The sequence below is a fragment of the Pteropus medius genome, unplaced genomic scaffold (genome assembly GCF_902729225.1).
Source record: "Pteropus medius unplaced genomic scaffold, Ma_sr-lr_union100, whole genome shotgun sequence".
NCBI classification, from domain to species: Eukaryota; Metazoa; Chordata; class Mammalia; order Chiroptera; family Pteropodidae; genus Pteropus; species Pteropus medius.
In genome coordinates this window covers 5,069,476-5,094,440 of record NW_024354886.1, presented here as the reverse complement: position 1 = coordinate 5,094,440, position 24,965 = coordinate 5,069,476, and the positions used below count along the sequence as shown (strand labels likewise).

The following is a 24,965-nucleotide window of genomic DNA, read 5'->3' as shown; positions in this document are numbered from 1 at the left end:
CAAAAGTCCCCGCTGGTCATGAGTCAAGAGCTCCCTGAGGGCAAGTATTATTTATTTTTCTTTGGATTTCCAAGACATGGAATATAGTGGGACCAACAGGAATTGATCTGTGAGTAATGATAAGACAGAACAAAAGATGACAATTCCAAGGTTTCTGGCCTAATCATCTCACTAGGGTGCTGAAAATAAAAATATGTTTTGCCTGGGAGATGTTAAAATTCAGAAATCTACAGAATATCCAGGTGGTCTGTCCATAAGCAGTTATAACACAGGTTTAGCACTCCAAGTTTGCAGCCACAGCTATGAATCTGAGCATCACTATGTATGTTATACTGGTGACAGCTGAAGCCATTTGGGTGGATGAGGTCACTGAGCATGAACAGAGCCCAGCTCAGAATCTAGTAATCCCAAAACAAAGATGAGACTAGACAGACAAAGAACATTCAGAGGAGGAAGAGAAATGAGAGAGGTGTTATGTGACCCTAGGAAGGTACATACTTCAAAAAACATTTGGAGTATGGTGCCAAATGACAGAGGGTCAGTTAGTGTATGAAAACTGTTATATTTGGAAACTGGTTAGTCACTGATAAACATTTCACTGAAGTGGGTAAAGAACAGACTGGGTTGAAGAATAAATGGAAAACAGAAAGAGATGGTGAGTACAGATCACTTTGTTCAGAAAAATCTAGCAATAAAGAGGTGTGAGAAGTATTAGTAGCTTGACAGGTCTTCAGGTTGAGAGAAGTATGTACATTTTGTGTGTTATCTTTTTCACATGACTTATGTCTAGAGACTGTGTGAACAAAGAACTGCCTTCAGTATTCTTATAGCGTCTACTAGATTACATAATAAAAACAGCAATACTACTAAACTATTGTTTAGAATGCAAGATATATCTCATACACTTCACTAAATTTTAACTAAAATACTAGTGTAAAAAGGAGAGCACTGGACTGAACCAACTAATCATTAAATTCGAGTCATTTACCTGCATGGAGTGACTGTTTAAAAGAGGCCATGCCCTGTTATATAATTTGACAGACTTGGTGAGTGACACTGGGAATGCTGTAAGATATTACCTTAATTCCTTCACCCTGGGCTGCACCAGGACATACTCACCTCCATAGTAGAGTCCTGTAGCAGTGCACATCCGCCACTGTCCCTGATACATTCCTGCTCTGCTGGGGCTGCACATCTGGACGCTGACATCTGCAATCTCTTGGGGCTCTAGCGATCTCACCATCACCATGTTCACATGTCCAAACTGGTCTCCCCCGACATATTTAAGACAAACCCCTGGAGGCCAGGCCTCTGCCCCTGAGTTCAAGCAAAAGAAAAAAATATTAGGCAACCAGTGGTCCCATGCTGGGTGCAATTCATTACAAAACCACAGAAGAGACCTCTTTCTTTATCTCTCACATGTGTAATCCTACCCACATATCTCTAAACTATATAACATCACACATGACTGATCAGAGGAAATTATGAGAGTAAACAACCTCTGACCAACAGTCTATCCTCAAGATAAAGCAAAAGCAAGGCAGTTCCTCAAGAAGATATGTTTCAGGTGACCTCAATGAAGGCTTACACCATACTAAATCTGTAAAACCTAAGAATGATGTGAGTGAAGAGCCATGAGAACAAGCACAGGGCTACATCTTTGGGAAGACTGCTTTCTCTACCAAAAAGTAATACACACCCATTTTCACTAACTTTTTAAGCTGATTTTAAAGTAAAAATATGTCTCACTCTGGTTTTTCCATCCAGACAAGAGGATGAAACACATAAGGAGTAATTTCTATGATACTGTTTTCATTTGAAAACTCCTTTTTCCCTGATGTATGACTTTTCTTCTGGAGTCCTTAACTATGAAAAGACCAAGGCTCAAGAGACTTGCAAATATTAAGACAGAGGAGTCAAGTGAAAGTTTCATTTTCAGGTTCATACAGTAGTTGGGAAAATATGAACACTGTGTTGAGCTCCCCTGATAAAAACATAATGAACTGTGGTCTCAAAGGTGATGACGCCAGCCAGAGGTGCTTATAGAAAAGATAGGAATGTCAATACAGAGAAATGGCTTTGGCAGGAATGTCTTTCCTCCTTTGGAAGTGGCAAAGATCTTATTTGGTATTTCTCCTGCATACCTATTTTCATGTAAATGAGAAATCCATATATTGACTTGCTCTGACTAGTCATATAGTAACTAGATGTGATCTTTCCTGTGAAGCCTCTCTAATATATGTTGTAATATAGATAAAAACCTGTATATTTCTTTGGGGCTTTATACATTCATTATAAAAATAAACCACTAGGAAAAGCTGGACATGTCATCAGGACTCTCAGGACACAGCATGCTTGAAATTTAACTTCCAAATTTACCATCCTAGTATTCTAGGATGCCTCAATACCTTGTTCTAGAAGGCCAAGCTGGTTTTGATATACATAATGGCTCACTGTGGAAAAGAGAACCAGAGAGAAAAACAGACAGTGCTCTACTGGTGAGATCTCAGCCCCATAATGAACAGCACCCTCTTGGATCTTAAGGGGTTGCAGATGAAACGGTGGCCAGTATGTTTTCTCATACACTCTTTAAAAAAAAAAAAAAAAAAAAAAACCCGCTAGCAAAGTGTCCTTTTAACACTACAGAGAGCAACTGCTGCTAATAGAAAGGTTATGGATGATACACTCGCAATACTAGCAAATTCTGTTTTTCTAGGGTCTATAGCCCGGCAAACGCATATCTGTCTTATGTCAAAAGTAGCAGCAGTGACAAGAGGATCTTGGAATGTTCTTCTCTTTAAAGACCAAGATCCAAGAGGAAAATTAAACCAATGTACCAATGTTATAGGGCTGAATTCACAATTACTTGTCAACACACACACACACATCTGTAACAAGACAATGTCTGTTTATATGAAAATCCAAGAATGTGTTTGTTTTTGAACCTTGAAAAAAATTAGGAAAACCAAGACTGTCTGGGTATGTGAGATACTTGGCTGTCATAAACAGACAACCAGAAGCAGCTGAGATGAATGGATCTCTCAGCTATGCAAAAGAGGGAGTCCTACTATATTCCAAGGAGACTAAGTTGGTAAAACGTGATTAATGTTAAATTATGCAGCTACAGTCCTAATCTTTTTAGTATGCTAGATACCCTATTAATGTGGTACTTACTTAGCCTCTTGAAAAAAAAATTGGAATAGCTATCCACCATCAATTTTAAAGTGTTAATTTGCTACGAAGTGAAGAAGCATCATCTATCTGCCTTCTCAGAGTTACCAATAATTCATTATGACATACAGTTCTTACAGCCCCAAGTGTTAGGTCACGTAATTCTGAAAAGGTCAAAGACACTGATTCTTTGTATGGAAAGAAAAGAAATACTGGTGAGCTGTTTGGACCACCTGGCTAAGTATACCTGAAATCAGGATTTGAGAAGTATAATACAACAGGCTTCAAATTAAGTCTCAGTTACAAACTGGCTTAATGGGGGATAAATATATCTAGAAGTAAGACTAATCTGTTTTCTGACTTTCCAACTTAAGTATCACAAGCATGCATATAATTAAGGCTGTGATTCTCCAGTTATAATGGAATATAATTTTATTTTTAAAAATAAAAAAACAAAACAAACAAAAAGCTCTATCATATGGCAATTTTGAGATGATAACATGTCAAAAATGAAATAGAAGTCCAATAGTTCTAGAAAGCCTGGGACTTATTAGTAATTATAGAAATAGTATTTGATTATAGAAATAGTTTGGAGATAGTAAGGAACATCCAAAGAGCAATGCAGAAGACAAACCTCAGTAAAGATCCCCTATTCTTTTAACCCCTATAAATTTAGAGACTGTGTTTCAAATTAAGCTGCATAAAAACAGGGACCTTCATTGATTTTGCCACCATTTTCTCCCTGTACCTGATAAAGTGACTAGAACATAATAAAATTTGTTGAATGAAGACATGTCTTCTCTGTTAACATACCAAAGAGAAAAGTAGCAAATTAACTATTTTAAAAAGCTGAAGGAAAAATGGAGGAATAGTTGTTCTTTCTTTCTCAAGTTCTTCTCCTAACCTTGTTTTATACTCACTTCTCTGTAGTTTAAAAAATAAAGATGACTCTAAACACACACTCTCAATATGATGATCATAACTACTTCACCAAAGTCAGAGAAACACCAGAGTTATCATTACATGCTCAACTTAACATTCACTACACTTGGACAACAGTGCACGGTTGTAACAACTGAGAAGGTGTAAGTGTTGGTAAAGAATATTGTCTACTTTCATCTTTAGGGACGGTTTCAAATTTTCATATTCGACTCTAATGTAAGGTTTCCTGCTCAAGTTCCCAAGCTTTTAACACTTAAATAGTGTCAAAAGTTTGGATCCTGGGATTCTGCATCCATGTCATTAAATGTCTCACTTTTGTTATTCCGTGTTCTAAATCTCAGGGTTTAAACAGTATTAAGAGTTTAACTTTAAACAATGTGTGAATTTATCTTCTTTAGGGAAGATGTTGGGACAGCTATGTGCAGTTCCTATCAATCTCATCTGTTGTATAGTTGAATGCCTGGCATATCTAAAACATGACAGCAGAGATGCAACATGAAAATTATTTATGAAACTCTTTCAGTGAGCACTTATCTCTTAGAGAAGATTATGAATGAGAGTAGGAGAGCCAGAGGAGAAATAGCAATAGCCAGCACTACTTCTGTGTTACTACTCTATTTCCAAAAAGAATTCAGGCCAGATTACGATGTCAAAGAACCAGTGCACATGCCTGCTTTCACTCTCTCCCCTTAAAAACATATCTGTTACTTAGTTATAGGAGGCCAGTCTCTCCTTAATCAGATAGAAAGGATTTAGTTTATAGACACAAAACTGTTTTATGACAGGTTGGACAAATTGCCAGAATAAAAAAACGATTTGTTCAAAGTACTCTGAAAGGTAAAATCTCTAGCAATTGTTACCCAACTTTTTGAGAGGTATTCAGGAACAAGAACACTCTTTTATAGAAAGAAAAGGCTGCAGATCCAGAGGCTAACTGAAACTGTAGTTACTATGCAAAAACAGGAATTAAAAACAGGACCAGCAATACAGATTTTCTCCAAGTCAAGATGAAAAGCAGGCTCTTTGGGGTTCTGAATTTACATTCTAGCCATTTTATATCAAAGCCCCCCCAAACCCCCTATTAACCCAAGTAACTGTCTAGTGAGTAGATATATCAAAAGGTTTTCTGAAATATAAAATGATTATTCTGCAACAAAATAGTACTGAAAATATTTTAACATTATTCTAACAACTTTCAATATTTAAAAACACTACAAAGAACTCGCAGAAGGCCATTTTTGGTGTTTTCACTATAAGTAAACAAGATCTTAATTTTTAAAAAAAATGAGTAAAACTTTTGAATATCTCATACTTTCTAAACAAATGTCACTTGTTTAAAAAATTCATGTATAAGTTTCAAAAACATTTTTCATTAGTAACAGCAAGTTTTAGGAATATAGAGAAACATGATGAATAGAAGCTAAACTAAAGAGACTGTTTTCATTATTTTTAAAAGCAGGCAACATTAAGAAGGGTAAGAAAGAATCAGGCAAAGTAAAAATAATCAAACTTGGAACAAGTAAGAATTTCAAGAAAAACAGATTATATAGTTATTTTCCCATATTACCATGTACCTCTCAAACAAAGCACCACACTGTTATAACCAAAAGGAAAAAGAAGCTAATGAAAATTTTATAAAGCCACAGATGTCCCCAGTCATCTAAAACATTAGGTTAATCCAAATTATGTGTGTTTGCTCAGTGACACACTAAACCTGCACCCAAGGGAGTTACTTCTAAATAAGCCAGAAAAACTAAAAATAACGATTTGGTACATTAGTTATTATATACAAATCTAGCTTAGCCAAAGAAGTATAAAGAAGTAAAAAGTAAACAGTCAATGAAAGGTCACTTTTATAGGTTTGTGTGAGCCCCCATAGTTTTATATCATCTCACATCAAACTACCTTGCTATATAGGGTTCTCCCATAGTCACATATTTCTAGCTAAATATCCTTTTGCCTACTTTTCCATCTCTCAGAATTTCTATGTAAGTCCTCATTCATAAAAAGGATGTCAAAGCATTCTCAACCAGTCAGTGTAAATTGTTATTGGGTGGAACAAGAAATACTAAACTCACTCATTTAAAAAGTTATTAGAAAAGAAGTTAACGATTAAAAAATAATAATTAACAATTACCAGACACATATTCAGGTACTATTTTCAAAGATATATGGTTAAGCTTATTTTTAATTTTTAAGTCAGCAGTATACCAAAACAGTGCTTTAAAAAATCTTTCCATTTTCCCCATTCTGAGTAAATCCCCACACTTCTTACTCTATTTTTCAAAGTGGTATTAATGTCTTGATAGATATCTCAATGAAATTTCAGATAGAATCATCCTGTGGTTGTAAAGAAATGAGCTTTCAAAAGAGCAGATGCTCATAGTTCTTTCTAACTACCTTGTTCTGTTCATGGCTGTACCACCTCTAGCCTGCTGGAAATAACTAGAAGATTAATTAGAGCAGACTTAAAATGATGGAGTAGAACTGCCCTGGTGGGGACAATACCACCACTACACACAGGCCCAGTTCCTGGTATCAAATGCATACTGAATTGTGTTTAGATGTCATCTAGAACTAAATTCTTCTTAACGTAGAGCATGGGATATTTCATTGATGTCTGGTCATCATACCGGTACAAGAAATACTACATCATGTACAGGAAAAATCTCAGACTTACACAATCACATAACTTAAACTAAAACATTTCTTTTAACTACTAAAAAAAAGAAAACTGGAAAAAGAGAACTGCCCATTATACATTTACCAGAATTCTGGATCCGCCATGTTTTTATAAACTGAGTATCAGGAGGTATCGACTCCCCTTCTCCTATGGTGACATCTTCAACAAAGGACATAGAGGGTACACTGATGTTTGGGCTCTCAAAGTCATAATAGGCGCCAATTGCTGCTTGTAGGTTCCTGCAAGTACAGAGAAAAGGTAAAAAAATTCAGTCCTGTCCAAAGCATATCAACCTAATTGTCAAACTAAAGGAAAAACCCAGTTTCTTAGGGTTTGTTATAGAACCTAAGGCTACTGGTATGTAAATCTTCAGAGCCACTGATTATGGATGAAGAACAGGAAACAAACCACGACCAACAAACATGTACGCCACTTTCTTCTCAAGGTACCCACATAGAAAGTAACAAACATTATCACCATCAGCTTCAATATGAGGAAACTTTTTCCTCTTACCCACAAGGGCAGAAAGTATGAGTAAGGAATTCAATTAAAAGAGAGCTCTTCTCTAACTGTGACTGAAATTCAAAGAAGCTCCATTTTTAAAAACATTCCAATTAATTTTTTGAAAAAGTACATGCACACGTTTTAATGTTTCATAGTGAAAAATAGCCATCTTATCTCCTTTCCTATACACACATATACACATAATTAATTGTTCATATGACTTTCTTAAAATCCTTTCAGAACTTCCTTATGCACATATAAGCAAATCATATATATATTCTTATTTTGCCCCTCTTTACACAATGGGTAACATATTAAACACTGCTCTTTGCTTTTATTCCCTCAACACTATATCATGAAGATATTTGTATGTCAGTACATAATGAACATCCTCATTGTTTTTTACAGCTGTGTTACATCATTATTTATATAATCAGTCCAATTTTTTTGCCAAGCTTTAATTCTTCCATAAACAAGCTTACACACACAGCATAATGCATCCATAGGATAAATTCCTAGAAGTAATACTGCCGGGTCACAAGGTATGTATTTGTGGTTTTAACAGATAACTTCTCTCAATAAAATTTGTACACTTAACGAATGCTCCCCACCAAGAATGTATGAGAGTGTCTATTTCCTCACTTGCTCGTCAACAGTGTTTTTCTAGCATTTTGGATTTTTGTCAATCTGTCAGGTAAAAAAATATATATATGATTTCAATGAGATCTTAAAATCGTTTCCTCTTTTTACAAGAGAAGGTAAGTACCTTTTACATGTTTATAAGCCATTTGTAGTTTCTTTTTTGGAAGCACCACTTTGTAAATGTTGATGTTCTTTATATACACCTTATGTCAGAAGGAACTATCAAGCACACAAACCAGTCCCTAATTGAACAGAATCACATGACTGAGAGCTTGGTTCATCAGTGCAGAAACCAAAGGCCACTAAGAGGTTTAAGCTGTGTTCATTAGAGATCAAAGAAAATTGTTGGTAATTACATTAACTGCTTCCCTTATGGTCTTACTCAAACTAGTGACATCATCCCCAGTCCTTACAGTAGACGACAACAACATAAAGTGCATTTTTCTAAACATAACCCAACCACAAGCCAATGGATCCTGTGGGTTGTTTTTAATTACACATAACAAAAAATAAGCTCTGATAGTACACGATTTTTCAATAGGCATACTATTAACAGCTAATACTTTTTCTGTTGGGGGGCCTGCCTGTTCCTCCAGGTGTTTGCAGCTGCCAGAAAGGCTGGCTATATATAGAGCAGCTACCTCAGGTCAAACCTCATGCAATAGTGGCCTGTTATATTAGACAGTAATGACTGGAATTACAAAACCACCAGCTGCTTGCCTGTTCTGTGTGTACTAGATAAAATTTATGTGAAGCAGAGTTGGGCTAGGGGACAAACTGTGCCCATTTGCTTGACCATTCAATGGGAAGGCTTGGACTCAAGTCTTCCCATCAACTTCCTTTTCTAGCTGACTGTGATCCAAAGTGAAAAACATGTGACCGATCGAACCTGGGGAAGCCCAGCCCCTCCTTCTCCCAGATAGACTTAGGAATACATCTGGAATCGGCCTTACACTTGGGGATCAGAGACAAAATGAGAGACAGAAAAATAAACCTAGTTTGCATTCTGTTCTTCTGAAAACTTTTAATAAAAGCTATAAAGAGTCCAACTTTTTACAAGATCATTTTTCTGCTGCAGGTCTCCAGCAAGTAGACTGCTGAACTGTTTTCTGTTCACTTGGCTGTAAAATATGCTTGGGAGGGAAGAAACTATTTGTGCACTCAGGACAACTGCCAATTCTCATCCCCAGCCAGTATCATATTTCACCACTTGGCTCTGTCTTATATCAGACAGGACTTTGAGACCACTGCGGTAGAAACAACTAACAAGTGGAAAAAGTCCAGCTACCCTTTTTAGGCAGATCCATTCTTCTCCTCAAATCTTTCACACATTTCAACTCGTCTTCCCCAGCCAAGCCAATAAAACTGCTTATCTGTACCTGTATTACACAGGAAAATTCAGCCAGAAGATGATTAAGAAGCATTTTTAAAGCCCAAAGTGAAACTGAAAGTAGTGAACAGGACTGCTGGCAGGAAGCAGGAGTTGAGGATGACAAAGCAAATTCATTTCCCAGTACAAGGCAGAGAATGGACTTTAGACCAGTGGTGCTCTTCTAACCCATCCGGCAGATTCAAAGATCAAAATGTGGGCACACTGCTCCTCTGCCCTTGGACCATTTAGATCACTGCCTCACTAGGTCAACAAACAGCAGGAATAGACCAAATTGCTTCAAGTCAGTGTGAGAACAAGTAGACATGATAGCATGTATTCCTGTTCAAAACAACTACTCAGCTATTATTAGCAAGAAATTCTACATGAAATAGAGCTGGCTAAGGAGATGGGAAAGAGAGAACACTGACTCAGTATTCGGCTCAGCCTGAAAGTTTAAATTCCTAGGTTCTTTCAGTGTTTTTGTTCAAAAAGTTTTTAGTCTGACTTCAGATGGTTAAAAGCACCCTGAAGAACAAAGGGAGGCAGTGTGACAGTGGGGGAAAAAGGCACAGGCTAAGATGAATGATGGTGATGGCTGCACAACACCGTGAATATACTTAATGCCACAGAACTATCCACTTAAAAATGGTTTAAATAGTAAAATTTTAAATGGCTTTGTTTAAAAGCAGCTCCTACCTCTGGCTGTGGGGCTTTGAACAAGTGGCTAAACATCTATGTCAGCTTACTCATCTACAAAACTGAGTTTTTAATAAGGTTGGCATTCTAAAGGTTGGCTGTGAAGATTGCATAAGGCAACATGTGTAATGACCTAGGTTGTCATTCATTCAACAAATATTTAATTAATGAGTATTTATCCATGTGCTAGGTACTCTGACCTGGGACACGGAAATAGACAGCAAGATAGGGAAGACCTCGCCTCTACAAAGCTTATAGTCTAGCAAACTGATGTAAACCAGGGCCACTTATATAAGGGTAACTCCAACTGCCCCTCACATTGTGGCATATCAGTTCAAGGCAAATTTTCCTAGTTGAGGCGAAAAATGGGCTTGGTGCAACTGTACTGTTTCAATTGTACTGATTATCAGTTTAAACTGATTCAGAGTAGAATTTGGTGATGCTGATATGTGTTCCCTGATGAAATTCAATTTTGTAACTCACAAGCAGTATTGTTCAACCTTCGTTTTATAGATAAGGACAAAGATGAACTGACAGGTAAATAACTTGCCTTTGGCTATTAGAATTTGTTATTTATAATTATTATTATAGAATCAATTATTAATAAGTAAAATTTAGAGCCATATCTATTCAAAACCATAAAGCTTTTACTCAGAATTTTCCAATTATCTAATAACACTCTGAACATCAAATTTTAATATATTAATTACCAACATGAATTCCATAAACAAATTAGTTGTAACCTTCTTGAGCTAAATTCTTGAAAGGGGTCAAAAACCTAACCCTGCATATATTCGCGAACATAGAACATGTTTTTGTACTATGTATACATACATAAGACAAATTACTGGTCTTATCAGAAAAAATCATCTATGTACTGAATACCCAGTCAAGAACATCACCCAAAAATATGGGAGTAGAAAACAGTTAAGAAAATCAGGAAATCACAATTAAAGAGGGACTGCCAGAATTCTGAATATTAGCTCACGTTCTCAGGAAAATAAAATTAGATATCTTCTCTTTCCATTCTCCGAACAAATAAGAAATTCAAAAAGATCAAAATTATTTATGAGAAAAGAAAACCATTCATCTTATTTGTACACAAATTAAGATGGGAAATCAAAATAATAAACCACTCCAGTGAAGCACAGACAACAGCATCTCTGGGCTTCAAGCAATACTTATCCCAAAGCACAACAAGTTTCCTTCACTTGTGGTGTGCCAATCATATGGCTACTAAGGCCACAAGCCCACCAGAAATCAGGAAGGCCTGATACTATCTTTGAATGACTGAAAAAATCTGACTAGAAAAAGGACTAACAAATCACATGGAGGTTCTTACTAGGGCTTTCTAATATCAAAACTTGAATCTAACATGAAAGACCACAGAGAGGGGCCAAAAAAAAATGTACTTATGACTATCATAAATTTTAAGACCTGGGAAGAAACTGAGAATTTCACTGAAACAGAAAGATGACTGCAGGCAGGGAATCGGAGTTGGGCTAAAAAAGACTCTCAATATTTTCAAACCTAAAAATTAACTCATGGATGATAGTATTTGACATGTGAAGACAGGAAGAAAAAAGAACTTGTGGAAAATTTCATTAAGAGGAACAATAAACTTCATACTGGCATTTACCCACTTCTTAGAGCTCTAGCGAGTCCAAGATGATTTTTCTTCTTCTTTTCCTGGCTATTTATTGATCCACTAATTTTATTAGTTTTTAGAACTGGTCCTTCTCACTACTATCAGCAGTTATACCTTTCCCAAACAGAAAACAAGCATTCCACCATGAAAAAGGCAAGGCAGTGGCACTGTTTCTAGATTTAAAGAGATGTAACAACCAAATGCAATATAGGTCCTTGAGGCAGGCCTTTGACTGGATTCTGATTCTTTAAACAAACAAAAGGGTATAAAAGATAAAACTAAGCAAAAAAAAAACCCCATTAACCATTGTTAAATCTAGGTGGTAAGTATAAGGGTATACACTCTACGATTCTTTAAAATTGTCTACAGGTTTAAAAAGTTTATATAAAAAAATAAATGGAAAAAAAGAAGACAGAAGAAAGAGAAGGTATCCTTTTCCTGCCACTTGGGAACCTCAGGAGGCTAATATACTAAGGATGATAGATCAGAAAGATGTAAAGAATTGCTATGTCCTTGATGATATAGTTGAACCATGAAATTAGGAAACCTCAGAGCATTACATTGGGTATTCTTGTCACCCGAAATAATAAAATTGGCTTTTTTTTTTTTTTTAAAGCAGGTTCTAAGGACACAGTAATTCAACACTGGCATTATAGGAGTTTAGCTTCTAACTGCTTTTGGCTAATATGTTAGGATCAAACTATTTTTTTCTTTAAAAAAAACTGGTGAAATGCACATAACAATTACTTTAAAGTATATAATTCAGTGGCATTTAGTGCAGTCATGACGTGCAAACGCCACTTCTCTCTAGTTTCAAACATTTTTCATCAACTCATACCTATTAAGAACACTCCATACCCATTATTCATTCCTCATTCCTCCTTCTCCCCCATCTCCCTGGTAACCACTAATCTGCTTTCTGTCTCTATGAATTTGCCTATTCTGGATGGTTTATATATATATAAAAAAAAAATACGTGACCTTCTGTGTCTGGTTTCTTTCACTCTGCATAAAGTTTTCAAGAGTCATCCCAAATGGTAGCATGTATCAATATTTCATTCTTTTTTATGGCTGAATAATATTTCATAAAGAGTACACATATTTTGTTTATTCATTCATCTGTTGATGGGCATTTGGGCATTTCTACCTTTTGACAACTATGAGTAATGTTGATATTAAACATTAGTATACATGTGTCTGTGTGGGCATATGTGTCCATTTCTTTGGATATATACCTAGGAGTATAACTGCTGGGTCATGTGGTAATTCTATGTTTAACTTTTTGAAGAACCACAAAACTGTTTTCCACAGTAGTTGAACTATTTTATATTTCCACCAATAACACACAAGTGTTCCTATTGCTCCACATCCTCATCAACACTTTTCTTTTTTATTTTTCATTACAGCCATCCTAGTAGGTATGAAGTGATATCTGACTATGGTTTTTATTTGCCTTTCCTTAATGACCAATGATCTTTAATCATCTTTTCAAGTACCTGTTGATCATTTGTATATCCTCTTTGAAGAAATGTCCATTCAAATCCTTTATTTTTTGACTCTGTTGTTTGTCTTCTTGCTGTAAAGAGTCCTTTGTATATTCCAAAGACTAGGCCCTTACCAGGTGTATAATTTACAATTATTTTCTCCCATTATAAAGGCTGTTGCCCTTTCACTTTCAAAAGATAATGTCCTTTGATGTACAAGTTTTTAATTTCGTTGAAGTCCGATCTATCTAGTTTTTTTTTTGTTGCTTGTGCTTTTGATGTCAAGTCTAAGAATCAATTGTCAAATCCAAGGTCACGAAGATTTACCCCTATGTCTCTTCTAATAGTTTTGTGTTTTAACTTTTATATTTAAATTACTGATCCATTTTCAGTTAATTTTTATATAAAGAGTAAGGTAGGTATCTAACTTCATTTTTTGCCAATAGTTATCCAGTTGTCCTACCATCATGTGTTAAAAAATAGCAAACATTTTTAGGAGAAATAAAGTTAAGACTAAATCTTGGGTATGGATAGGATCCTGCCCTTTTTATGACCGTAACCTTTGGAGACACTTACATGGCAAATCAACAAATGGCAAAGCTCAGACTTGGGAAATCAAGTGGGGGAACAAGCTGAGACATGCATAGCATCTCATCATAACTCAAGTAAGGTATGCTTATGCTCAGATCACCCTAAATGATACTATATTTCCTATTTCTACCAAACAGTTTCTAGGACTGAAGGAACCAACATTTATCTAAGAATCAAACTAAATTAAAAGCACAAAAAGTCTTTCCCTATCTGCCAACCAATAAGTATATAGCATTTACTTCTGTATTTCTTTTCTTTAAGTTTTTACTCATTCATGACTCTAGGTACTGTAAATATAAATAAGAAAAAGTCTTTGCTGCCAAGGAACACAAAAGTGTATTAAGAAATATTTGGTAACAATCACAACTCAATGGATAAATGACAGAAAAGAAACATAATCAAAGAGTAATACCTAATTCAAACTTAGGAATTCAGAGAAAGCTTCATCAACCAGGTAACATCAGAACGGTACCTTTGATGGACTGATTAACCACCTAGAGAAAGGAGGTGAAGGGCATTTCAGATAGGAGAGAATATGCAAAGGCATACAAATGTATGAGAGTTGCAGACCCCTTCTCTCTGGGAATTGCTCTCCTTGTTCCAGGAAAAAAGAGGCCTGACAACATTCAAGTTCCTGGTTCTGATGTTCCTGAAGCCCAAATAAATTTCTAATTTAAATTCTAAGAGATCCCAGGATCTTCATTATTAATTCTCACTTTTACTCAGGCTGGTTTAAGACAGGGTTCTGGTCGCCACCTCCAATAAAGTCCTAACTGTTCTAAGACTCAAATATTACAAAAGTGACAAACCCAAAATATGTAACAAAGTCAGAGTGAGGTAGGAAGAAATGAGGCCTCCCCATCTCAGGCTAGGAAGCTGGCAGTCCTTGTGTGTAGCAAAGCAGTTGGTTGTACTTCACATGTACTCCAAAGCTAGATGGAGCTTTAAGGGGCTTTGGGTAGTAATAGGAAATTGCCCACAGAAGACTTCTAACTTCTGTAAGGTTCTGCAGGGCAATTCAATCTGCAAAACAGAATACAAACCAATCTGGCCTCCCAGAGAGGAGATATGACACACAAAACAAGAATATAACTTGATTAAGCAAGGCCCTTTCTGTCTAAAGCCAGAGATAGGAAACCTCTATGGGTCAGATAATTAGATCCTTTGCTGAATTTCAGCAAGTGAATTCTCTGAGCCATTAAGAAACTATAAGACCCTGATGAATACAATGTAAACAGTTCCTTTCAAAACACTTCTCACAATGTTCCCTCAAACTGCCAAAAGTGCAGCCAGGGTAGAGGGGAATATAGGGGGTGACATTCCACAGATCTGAGAAAGCTCTAAATCCAGAATTTTCCATTCATGCCCTAAGATAAAGATCTCTAAGCTGGAAAGATAAGCAGAGCTAAGAAACCTAACATGGTCCTAGCTTTTCTCTTTAGCAATCTTGGAGACTAAAAAGTCTAATTATAATATTATTGGAGCTGTGATTTATCAAAGGGAACAGCACAGTATTAAATGGATGAGCAGTGAACTGAAGTTTTAAAGGAAGCCTGTAATTATTATACCTAGTCAACCCTGGATCCAAAAAGTGGCACCATATTGGAAGGGAAAGCTAAAGCACTCATAAAAGAACAATCTCTCACCCTGCCCTTACATCCCCTGTGCTCCTCTCAAATAGGATCCTGAAAAATACCGGATCTTTCTGGGCAAAGCCAACACAAGGCCTTCGGTACTCTTCCAGTAAAATATGTTAAAGGCTGACCATGAGACTTGCTGATTTTATCTTACCACTCCTGCCCTGTCGAAAATATAGCTTATGCTCTATATTCTTTCTGCTTACATCCCTCAGGGTTGGGAGCAGTGCCTGGCACATAGAAGGTGTTTAATAAATATTTGTTGAATGTAATAAACTAGTGACTAAAATACAGTACTTTTCCTTTCTCCTTTTTATCTGATTTTCTTCTCAATTGTATATTGAGACTATATGACAAAGGGCAGGGGAATGACAACAAAAAATGTATAATTTTAGCCCACAGACTGCAGGATTATGCAAATGTATATCTGGTCCAATCAAGACCAAACTAGAGAAAGTATAGCTATCACCCAGAGACCTTCAGCTGGTGGGATGGGGTACCTCCAACAATAAGTCATAGGATGATAGCTGGACCTCACTAGGGGTCATCTCCCATTGAGAAGGAGAATGAGAGCATTTATAGTTATTACCTGTTTAGGCAACATCCCACTTCTATGTAGGGCTATTTAGTAAAGAGGGAGGTCATCCCAGGGTTTATGTGGGTGTGGGGGGAACCTAGGAATTTGAAACTGGAACCGAGAAAGTTTTTCGCATAGTATTTGTACTAAAAACTACACATGTGGGAGCTTCTGACAGTCATAGTTCTCTTCGCAGAGATAGAAGACCATTGCAAACACCTAGATACGACATACATAGAAAAAAACCTAAAGGCATTTTGAGTCTTCAGTTTCAGTTGTTCCTGAAGCCAAAATATATATGCCTGTCCTTGGGTTCTATGTAACATAGCAATTCTTAGACTACTCCCTCAATCTCTACCACCACCTTTAGCATTATCTATTTTAAAATGAGTTTGTCAATTGTAACATAATAAGCCTAGATTAACTAAAAATTGTATAGTGTGTTCCCGGGACAGAGTATATGGCTGTTACAGGAGGCAGAAGAGGAGCTGGAAAGGCAAATTAAAACTTAACTGAGATCTGGCAATTCCATTTTTGGGTATACAGCACTCTTGAACAATGTAGGGTATTAGGGTTGACAACCCCTGAGCAACTGAAAATCCACTTACAACTTAAATTGGTCTTCCACATACAGATTTCCAACCAGGGATCTAATATACTGTTTTTGATCCCAGGTCAGTTGAATCCGTGAATGCGAAACCCGGGAATAAAGATAGCCATTTGTATATTTTTTGAAAAAAATCCATGTATAAGTGGACCCATGCAGTTCAAACTCGTGTTGTTCAAGGGTTAATTGTATATCCAAAAGAACTGAAAGCAAATTCTCATAGATACCTGCACATCCATGTTCACAGTAACATTATTCACAGTAGCTCAAAGGTGGAAGCAATCTAAGGGTCTATCAACAGATGAATGGATAAACAAAATCTAGTATATACATACAGCAGAATATTATTCAGCCTTAAAAAGGAAAATCTGTCACATGCTAAAATATGGATGAACCTGAGGACAACATACTAAGTGAAATAATCCATCACAAAAAGACAAATACTATATTATTCCACTTATAAGAGGTATCTAGAGTAACTGAATTCACTTTCAGAAACAGAAAGTAGAATGATGACTGACAAGGGCTGAGAGAAAGAGGAAATAGGGAGTCACTGTTTAATGGGTACAGAGTTTCAGTTTTGCAAGATGAAAAAGTTCTGGAGATTGATTAAACAATAATATGAATATGCTTAACACTACTGAACTGTACACTTAAAAATCGTTAAGATGGTAAATTTTATCTTATATGTATTTTATGATTTTTAAAAAATTTAATTAGGATGGGACCAACATTCTTCATTAAGAAATTTGGACTTACACCTAAAAGCAGAGTATCTAAGGGTTAAAACACACACACACACTCTCTTCATTTAAGTATAATTTACATAGCATAAAATTCACTCATTTCAATTGTACAATTTGACGATTTTGATTTAAAAAAACTATAAAACCATCATCATGTTTTAGAACACTGTCATCATTCCAATAATGTTCTAATCTCCATAACATGTAAATATGTTACATTACATGGCAAAGGAGAACTGTGATTGCTAATCAGCTGACCTGAAAATAGGGAAACTATCCTGGATTATCCAGGTAAACTCAATGTAATCACTGCCTTAAGAGTGTAAGAGAAAATTGGAAGAAAGAATCAGAGGGATAGCAGTGTGAGAAGGGCTTGCAAACATGGCTGGCTTTGAAGATGGAGAAATGAGCCCATAAGCCCAGGAATGCTGGAAGCAGGAAAAGGCAGGATATGGGATTCTCCAACAAGAACACAGCTGTGCTAAGACCTTAATTTTAGCCCATTTCAGACTTGTGAACTCTATAACTGTAAAACAAGAAATTGGTGATTTTTTAAAACCACTAAGTTTGTGGTAATTTATTACAATAGCAAAAAAACTAATACGATGGCTATTGGTTGTATTATTCTTTCTACTTTACCATATATTTGAAAATGTGCATCATAAAAGAAAAAAAACTGAAAATGAAGGCAGAACAAAGAAAGATTACAATTTTAAAAGGTGCTGTTTTCTGCTGACTCATTTCCTTCATCATAATTCTGCTTTCAAGAACTCAATTGTCCATTAAAGATACCTATTTTGAAAAACTCTCATCTTTCTTGCAACTCCACTTCCTCAATTTAACTGTCATGGATACCTCCTGAAAAGGAAAATTATCACTAGGTTCAGTGCTAACTGAAATTTTCAAAGATACTAAAACTCTGGCCTGAGAAGACATGAAAGTGTATGGTAACCCAAAAAGTCCCAGAATGACAAAACAGAAAACGTGATTCAGACAAAGCTATCTTCATAAACAAAAAGTTGTGGTTTACTGTTGTTCATGAAATTTTCTTTGGGACATGATTTAAAGTAGCAGTTATGAAATGATTCAGTTAATTTATAATTAAATATAGTTTTCAAACATGCATTTACCTAACAGAGAACTTAAAACAAGCCAGCAGTGATTAACTAGATCTTATCCGACAGCCTAGCTAGAGAGCTATTTTCTAAAAAATACTAGGAACCTTTTTGATTTTCAAAAGATAAAAGTGCCAAAAAGCTAAGTTGTAAAGCAACACTCCATTCTTAAATCTAGCTGTTGATTTAAAAAAATCCACACATCTTTTACATATATCTTTGATTAAAATGCTCCACACCTGTCTAATATGTCTTGCTTTTGAGACTTCCTGATGGTGTGCTACAGGGGCCAGCATCAAAGCCTCTTCAGTTTCATCCACCCTAGAAAACAATACTGACCCTAATCTTTGGAGATAATACAAAAGTACACCTCAGCATACTTCACTTCTAAAAATGTATACTAGAGTACGCATTTATGAGAACCTAAGGCCCTATGTAATCAATCTTATTCTCTATTCTAGGAAAAGGTAAACAAGCTTTGGCCAAGTTCTATTTAACATGATGAACAAAGCCACAGCAATGTTACCATCACTACCAAATAATGCCACACGGCGTTAATGCCAACTCTACTCATTCTGCAGCCAACCTATCTCCAAATACTCTGTGGCTATATTTGGCTGCTCTCTGGTACATGTGAGATAGGTACCTTTAAAAAGCTACATACTGACAGCTAAGGGACTAAATTAAATTAGATTTAACTTGGAGAAAATACGATAAAGGCAGATTTTATGATAGTTCACAAACCTGAGAACAAGGCCCTTTTTTCTTTCACAAACATAAAATGACAGTATAAATATGTCAGAGATTGCTGCCAGTTTTAGTAGTAACTAATCACTGAGAACAAACAAGGAAGAAAACATTTGAAGATTTCCTCTAAAAGTCCTGTGATACTTGCAAATAATCTCACATACTCTGTTAATGTTTTCGTGTGTTGGGCAACCAGATAAACAGATGACAAGCAGTCAGGTTTAGACACCTCATCCAACTATGGCATTTCTTACACATTAAAGAAGAAAAGGATTTTTAAAAATAGCTACTTTGCATGACACTGCCTAATTACCACAAGTTAAATTACTATCAAAAAAAAAAAAATCATCCAAAGAAACTTGGGGGAAAAGCTACCCAATTTGATTTACAAAGAAAACTTAATAAAAACTGAGGAAAAAACTTTTCTGTAGCTTTTTCAGATTCTTCCTGAAAAAGAGAGGTCTCTCAAAGATAGAAAAACAGCAAATATCCCAAATAACGAAAACATAGCAAAAGAGTTTCTGTATTTCGAGCTTCACAAAGGTCAAGGAGATCGCTCTCTTCACAGGGTAAGGCAAATAAACTTAAGTCCACACTATTAAGATACACCAAAAAATAACCAAAAATTTGCTTCATTCCCCATAAAATCCTTCATGACTCTAATTTGATAAATTCCATTTTAAAATTACCAATATCTTTACAGGATACTGCCAACTAATAGAGAAGGAACAAAAGAATTAGAACATTGCCTTTTTACAATCACTTAAGCAATAAATGACTCAGGAAAGGATGGTTAATGGATATTTTTAAAAGTATGGATAAATATTGCTGGGGAAAATGATATTCTCTCAGTCTCTCACAGATACTTATTAATTACAGAGGAGAAAAACAGGTGAACATTATATTAACCAAATACTCAAATTTAGCATAGAATAAATAATAGCATTATGCCTCCCTATGTGAAACAATGGAAGATACAGAATCATCTATGTCTTATTTCTAACAAAAAAATGTTTAACCCGAATCCAATTGTGAAGAAACAATCACACTAATCAATAATATAGGACACTCTAGAAAACAACTGGCTTGGGCTCAAAAAATATCAATGTCATAAAACATCCAAATGATAAAGATGAGGGAACTGTTCTAGATTCAAGACAACTAGAGACATGACAACCAAATGTAACATGAGCTGCTTGGAAAGATGCTAGACTTGGGAAGGGGACAGTTATAAAGGGCATTTGGGGAGCAAATAGGAAATCAATCAAGATAAGGACTGTATATTGAACAATACTACTGTTAATATGCAAAATTCCTTTGCGGAGGTGACAATGATGCTGCAGTTATGTAGGATAATGCCCCTTTGCTTAAGGGCTAAGGGGTGAAATGTCCCAATGTCTGAAATTTATTTCAAATGATTCAGGGAAAAAAATGTATAAAATCCATAGACAGAACCCTCATATACTGCTGGTGGTAATGTAAAATGGTAGTTACCTTGGAAAAGAGTTTGGCAGTTTCTTTAAAAAATTAAACCTAACTTTACCATGAAAAATAGCAACCCATTCCCAGGTATCTGTCCAAAAGAAATTAAAACACACATCCACAAAAAGTCTTACAAGAGAATGTTCATAGCAGTTTTATTTATAATAGTCCCAAAGCAGAAACAATCCAAATATCTATCAACTGGTAAATGGATAAACAAATGTAATATATCCATACAATGGAATACTACTCAGCAATAAAAATGAACAAAATATACATGCTAAAACATGGATGAGCCTCACAAACATTATGCTAAGTGAAAGAAGCCAGACAGAAAAGACCGTATATTACATGATTCCACTGATACAAAAATTGGAGAAAAGGCAACTATTTAGAGACAGAGAAAACATTAGTGATTGCCTGAGGTTGGGGGTGAGAATGGAGATTAACTGTCAACAGGCAAAAGAAACATACTGGAGTGATGAAAATATACAATTGGGGTGTAGTGACGATTGCTCAGCTCTGTAAACTGACTAAAAATCATTCAATTATCTATTTAAAGTGAGTTAATTTATGACATGTAAGTTATAGTTAATAAAGGTGCTTAAAAATAAAGCAAATGTGGTAAAACAGCACTTACACAGGTATTCATTGCACTAGTCTTTCGACTCTTCTATAGTTTTGAAGAGTTGCAAGACTAGTGCAATGAATACCTGTGTAAGTACTTCAAAATAAAAAGTTGGGGGATAGATCAGAATGAACTCTGTAAAACACACGCACTCCAAAATTAGTGTTTCTAGTTGCAGATTACCTAAAGGAGGTAAAGGACAGAGATTTAGGATAAAACTCAGATTTAGGATAAAAGAAAAGCTAAGGCTAATTTTTATCCAAAGATATGAATAACAATTTTTTCTCTACTTTGGCATAGTTTTTTTCTAATTACACAAGTAATGCATATTCACTGTAGAAAATTTAGGAATAAAGTGAAAAAGAAAAAGAATTAAAATATAAAAAGAAAATAAAAACTTAAAATCTCATCAGCTAGAGATAACGATTTATAATTTTTTACTCTTCAGGTAAAAGCAGATCCATTTTGGCAAAGAAAAGGTATCCATATATATAAAACATTATCATAACTTGATCAATTATTCAATTGGCATACAGAAACTTTATATCATATCCAAACCGTCACACAAATCACAGTAAGAATACAAAGCCAGAATAAAAAATTTGAGATGCAAATCCAATGCTTTCTTTCAGCTCCCAATTAAAAATTGCATGCATTGGCCTCAGCTCTCTCCCAAAACCTCCTCAAATGGTGCTATTGGCTGAATAAATGTTTATGTCTCTCCCCCACCCCACCCTCCCGCCACCAAATTCATATGTTAAAGTCCTAACTCCCCAATATGATGGTATTAAGAAGAGGGGATCTTAGGGGTGATTAGGTCATGAGGGTGGAGCCCTCATGAAAGGGATTAGTGTCCTTATAAAAAGACACCCCAGAGGGCTCCCTCAACCCTTTCACCATGTGGGGTTACAGGGAGAAGTAGGCTGTCTATGAACTAGGAATTGGGCCCTCACCAGACATTAAATCTGCTGGCACCTTGATTTTGAACTTCTCAGCCACCAAATCTGTAAGAAATAAATTTCTGTTGTTTATAAGCCACATAGTCTATGGTATTTTTGTTACATCAGCCCAAACGAACTAAAACAAATGGGGGGAAAAAAACTTCATAAATTCACAAGGACAAATGAGGAGACAACATCTGGGGCAATGGAAAAATAGACAAGTGATAAATGACTTAGCCAACCTGAGCAAGCTGAATCCTCCTCAGCCAGCAGTGGGGAAAAAGTAGAGAAATAATCCAATTTAAAATGAAGATCCCCAAAAGGTTCAGGAATTAACAGCACCAAGTACCCTTCAAATGAAGATGAAGATATGGATAAAAATAGGAGAAGTTATGCATTTGCCTAAACCCAACTGTCAGACCTCAGCCAGATCCCCTAATATAGTCTAAACACTGCACCACCCCGGAGGAAATGGGTGGGGCTGTTAAACCCTTAGTTAACAAACCCTACAGTCAGGCTCACAGCTTCCAATCCACTTTTTGTGTCCTACTCTTAAAATAGGAGTAGGTAGCAAAAAAACCACCATACATTTTTTTTTAAGCCTACAGCACCTGGTACTCCTAGGTGGGCTCCCATCCAAGTACTAACCAGGCCTAACCCTGCTTAGCTTTAGAGATCAGACGAGATCGAGCGTGTTCAGAGTGGCATGGCCATAGACAGAACCACATACACTTAATGTAAAGCATCTAATATAAAAGAAAAATATTACAGCAAGCAAACAGAAAATGCAACTTGAAGAAAACAACACTGAAGAGCTCCCAGAAAACAGAGCAAAAATTTTGTCAAAAGGTGAAAAGGAAAAAGATAGAGGACCAGACCAGAAGGTCCAATATCTGAAAAATAGTAGATCTAAGAAAAGAAAACAGAGAAAACGAAGGGGAGGAAATCAAAGGATTAATTCAAAATTTTTTCTAAGAACGAGAACAGCTTCCAGACTGAAAGGGTCCCCCAAAGCTGAGCACAATGTATGAAAATACGTGCTCAAATGCATTACCGTCAAATTTAAGGACCCTGGGGACACAGTTACCAAAAGCTTCGAGAGAGGGGAAAAAACAGGATTTATTCAAAGAACAAAGAATCAGAACAGCTTCACACTTCCACTGGGGGGCAGGGACAGGAGACAAAGGAGTGGTGCCTTCAAAATTCTAAAAAACAGTATTTCCAACCTTAAAATTGCCACCTGACAAACCTGGGGTATCAACTAAGCATGAGAGTAAAATTTAGTTTCACAATACAAAGTTCTCAAATTTTATCTTCTCTACACTGTCAAGAAGTTTTAAAAAGTGGGGTGTAGGAAATAGGGGTTCTAACAAAGGGGGAGAGTGTAAAAGAAATGCCAAGGGTGCCCAAGGGTGAGAGTTGTGCAGCAGACCTAGAGCACAACCAGTCCGGGTAACAGTAGGTCAAATGCTCTGGAAGAGATTTCTTCACTTAGATAAAACTGATAGGACATCTAAAGTGTCTGAACCTATTAAAAGATTCATAACTGGCATGCAGTTTGAGGATAACTTAGTAAAAAGAAAATATGCAAGAGACTGAGTAAACCAAAAATCAAGATAATTATTACCCTGGGGCCAGCAAAAGGGTTTGTAGAAAAGAAAAATAAACCCAAGTACACTAATGGCTCAAGTGTCAATAAACATTTAAAGAGTTAAAACAACAAAAACACTAAAAACTGACTTATCCAAATTACAAATAATTAAAATCGGAGAATGGGAGATGGGTGAATGAAACTAACAGTTACCATGTGCTGGACATAGCTCTAAACCTTTATATACGCATTTGACACATGATAAAGATAGTGGTATCAAATCACTGGAAAATGTGAATTTCTCAATAAATGAAGGCAAACTGACTAATCATCTGGAAAACATTTTAGATATCAACCTACAACCACAGTGCCAAATAAATTTGTTATATAAAATATTTATATGTAAATCATGCAATCATAAAGAAAACAGGTGAATAATTATATAACAATTAGGTGAGGGAAAATTTCTACACATGAAACCAAAAACGGAAAATTGCCAGATTCAACTTCATAAAAATTCACACAGAAAAGTGCCACCTAATTGAAAACATTATAAACCAAGTTAAAAGACAAACTGGTGGAAAGGCAAGCATTTAATAAGAAGCTAATTTCCTTAATATGCAAACAGCTATCAATGAGAAAAAGAATAGCAATCCAATAGAGGTAGCAAGGAAAATACACAAGTCAGTCACAGGAAAATATAAACGGCCTCAATAAAGCTGAGGAGAAAAATATAAATGGCCAACAAAGTCCCACCTCATTCGTAATTAAAATACAAATTAATATGGGTATATTTTTAACCCATCAGACCAGCAACAATATAAAGACAGATCATTCTTGGGTGGATAAAAATGGAGCAAAACAAACACTCTTATACACTGATAGTAAAAATGAAAATTGGTACCATATTTTTGGGATTTGATATTATCTCTCAAAATTAAAATTGCCCATAAACCCAGCCCCAGCAATCCCACTTCTAGGACTGCATCCAAATGTGTATTAAGACACCTGTACTAGAGCAGCTTTATAAAAGCAAATCCCTGAAACCGTCCATCAAGGAAGTGGTTAAATAAAATACGGTCAGCTACAACATAATACCGTGCACCCGTTTGAAAAAAAAAAAAAAGATGTCCATAGCATATTGTGAGGTTAAAAAAGCTA

General features: G+C 35.9%; 1 protein-coding gene and 1 pseudogene across 3 annotated transcripts in view; both read right to left on the bottom strand.

Annotated features, from left to right (window-relative positions):
- Positions 1–24,965, bottom strand: part of ILRUN (inflammation and lipid regulator with UBA-like and NBR1-like domains) — an 84,349-nt gene that overhangs the window by 45,665 nt on the left and 13,719 nt on the right. For all 3 annotated transcript variants that reach the window (XM_039856214.1, XM_039856213.1, XM_039856212.1), the window contains exons 2-3: positions 6,881–7,035; positions 1,120–1,317 (exon numbers count right to left, since the gene is read on the bottom strand). In XM_039856214.1, the coding sequence (XP_039712148.1) occupies positions 1,120–1,317; positions 6,881–7,035 (353 nt within the window). The remainder of the gene's footprint in view (positions 1–1,119; positions 1,318–6,880; positions 7,036–24,965) is intronic.
- Positions 22,813–22,931, bottom strand: LOC120597732 (uncharacterized; annotated as a pseudogene).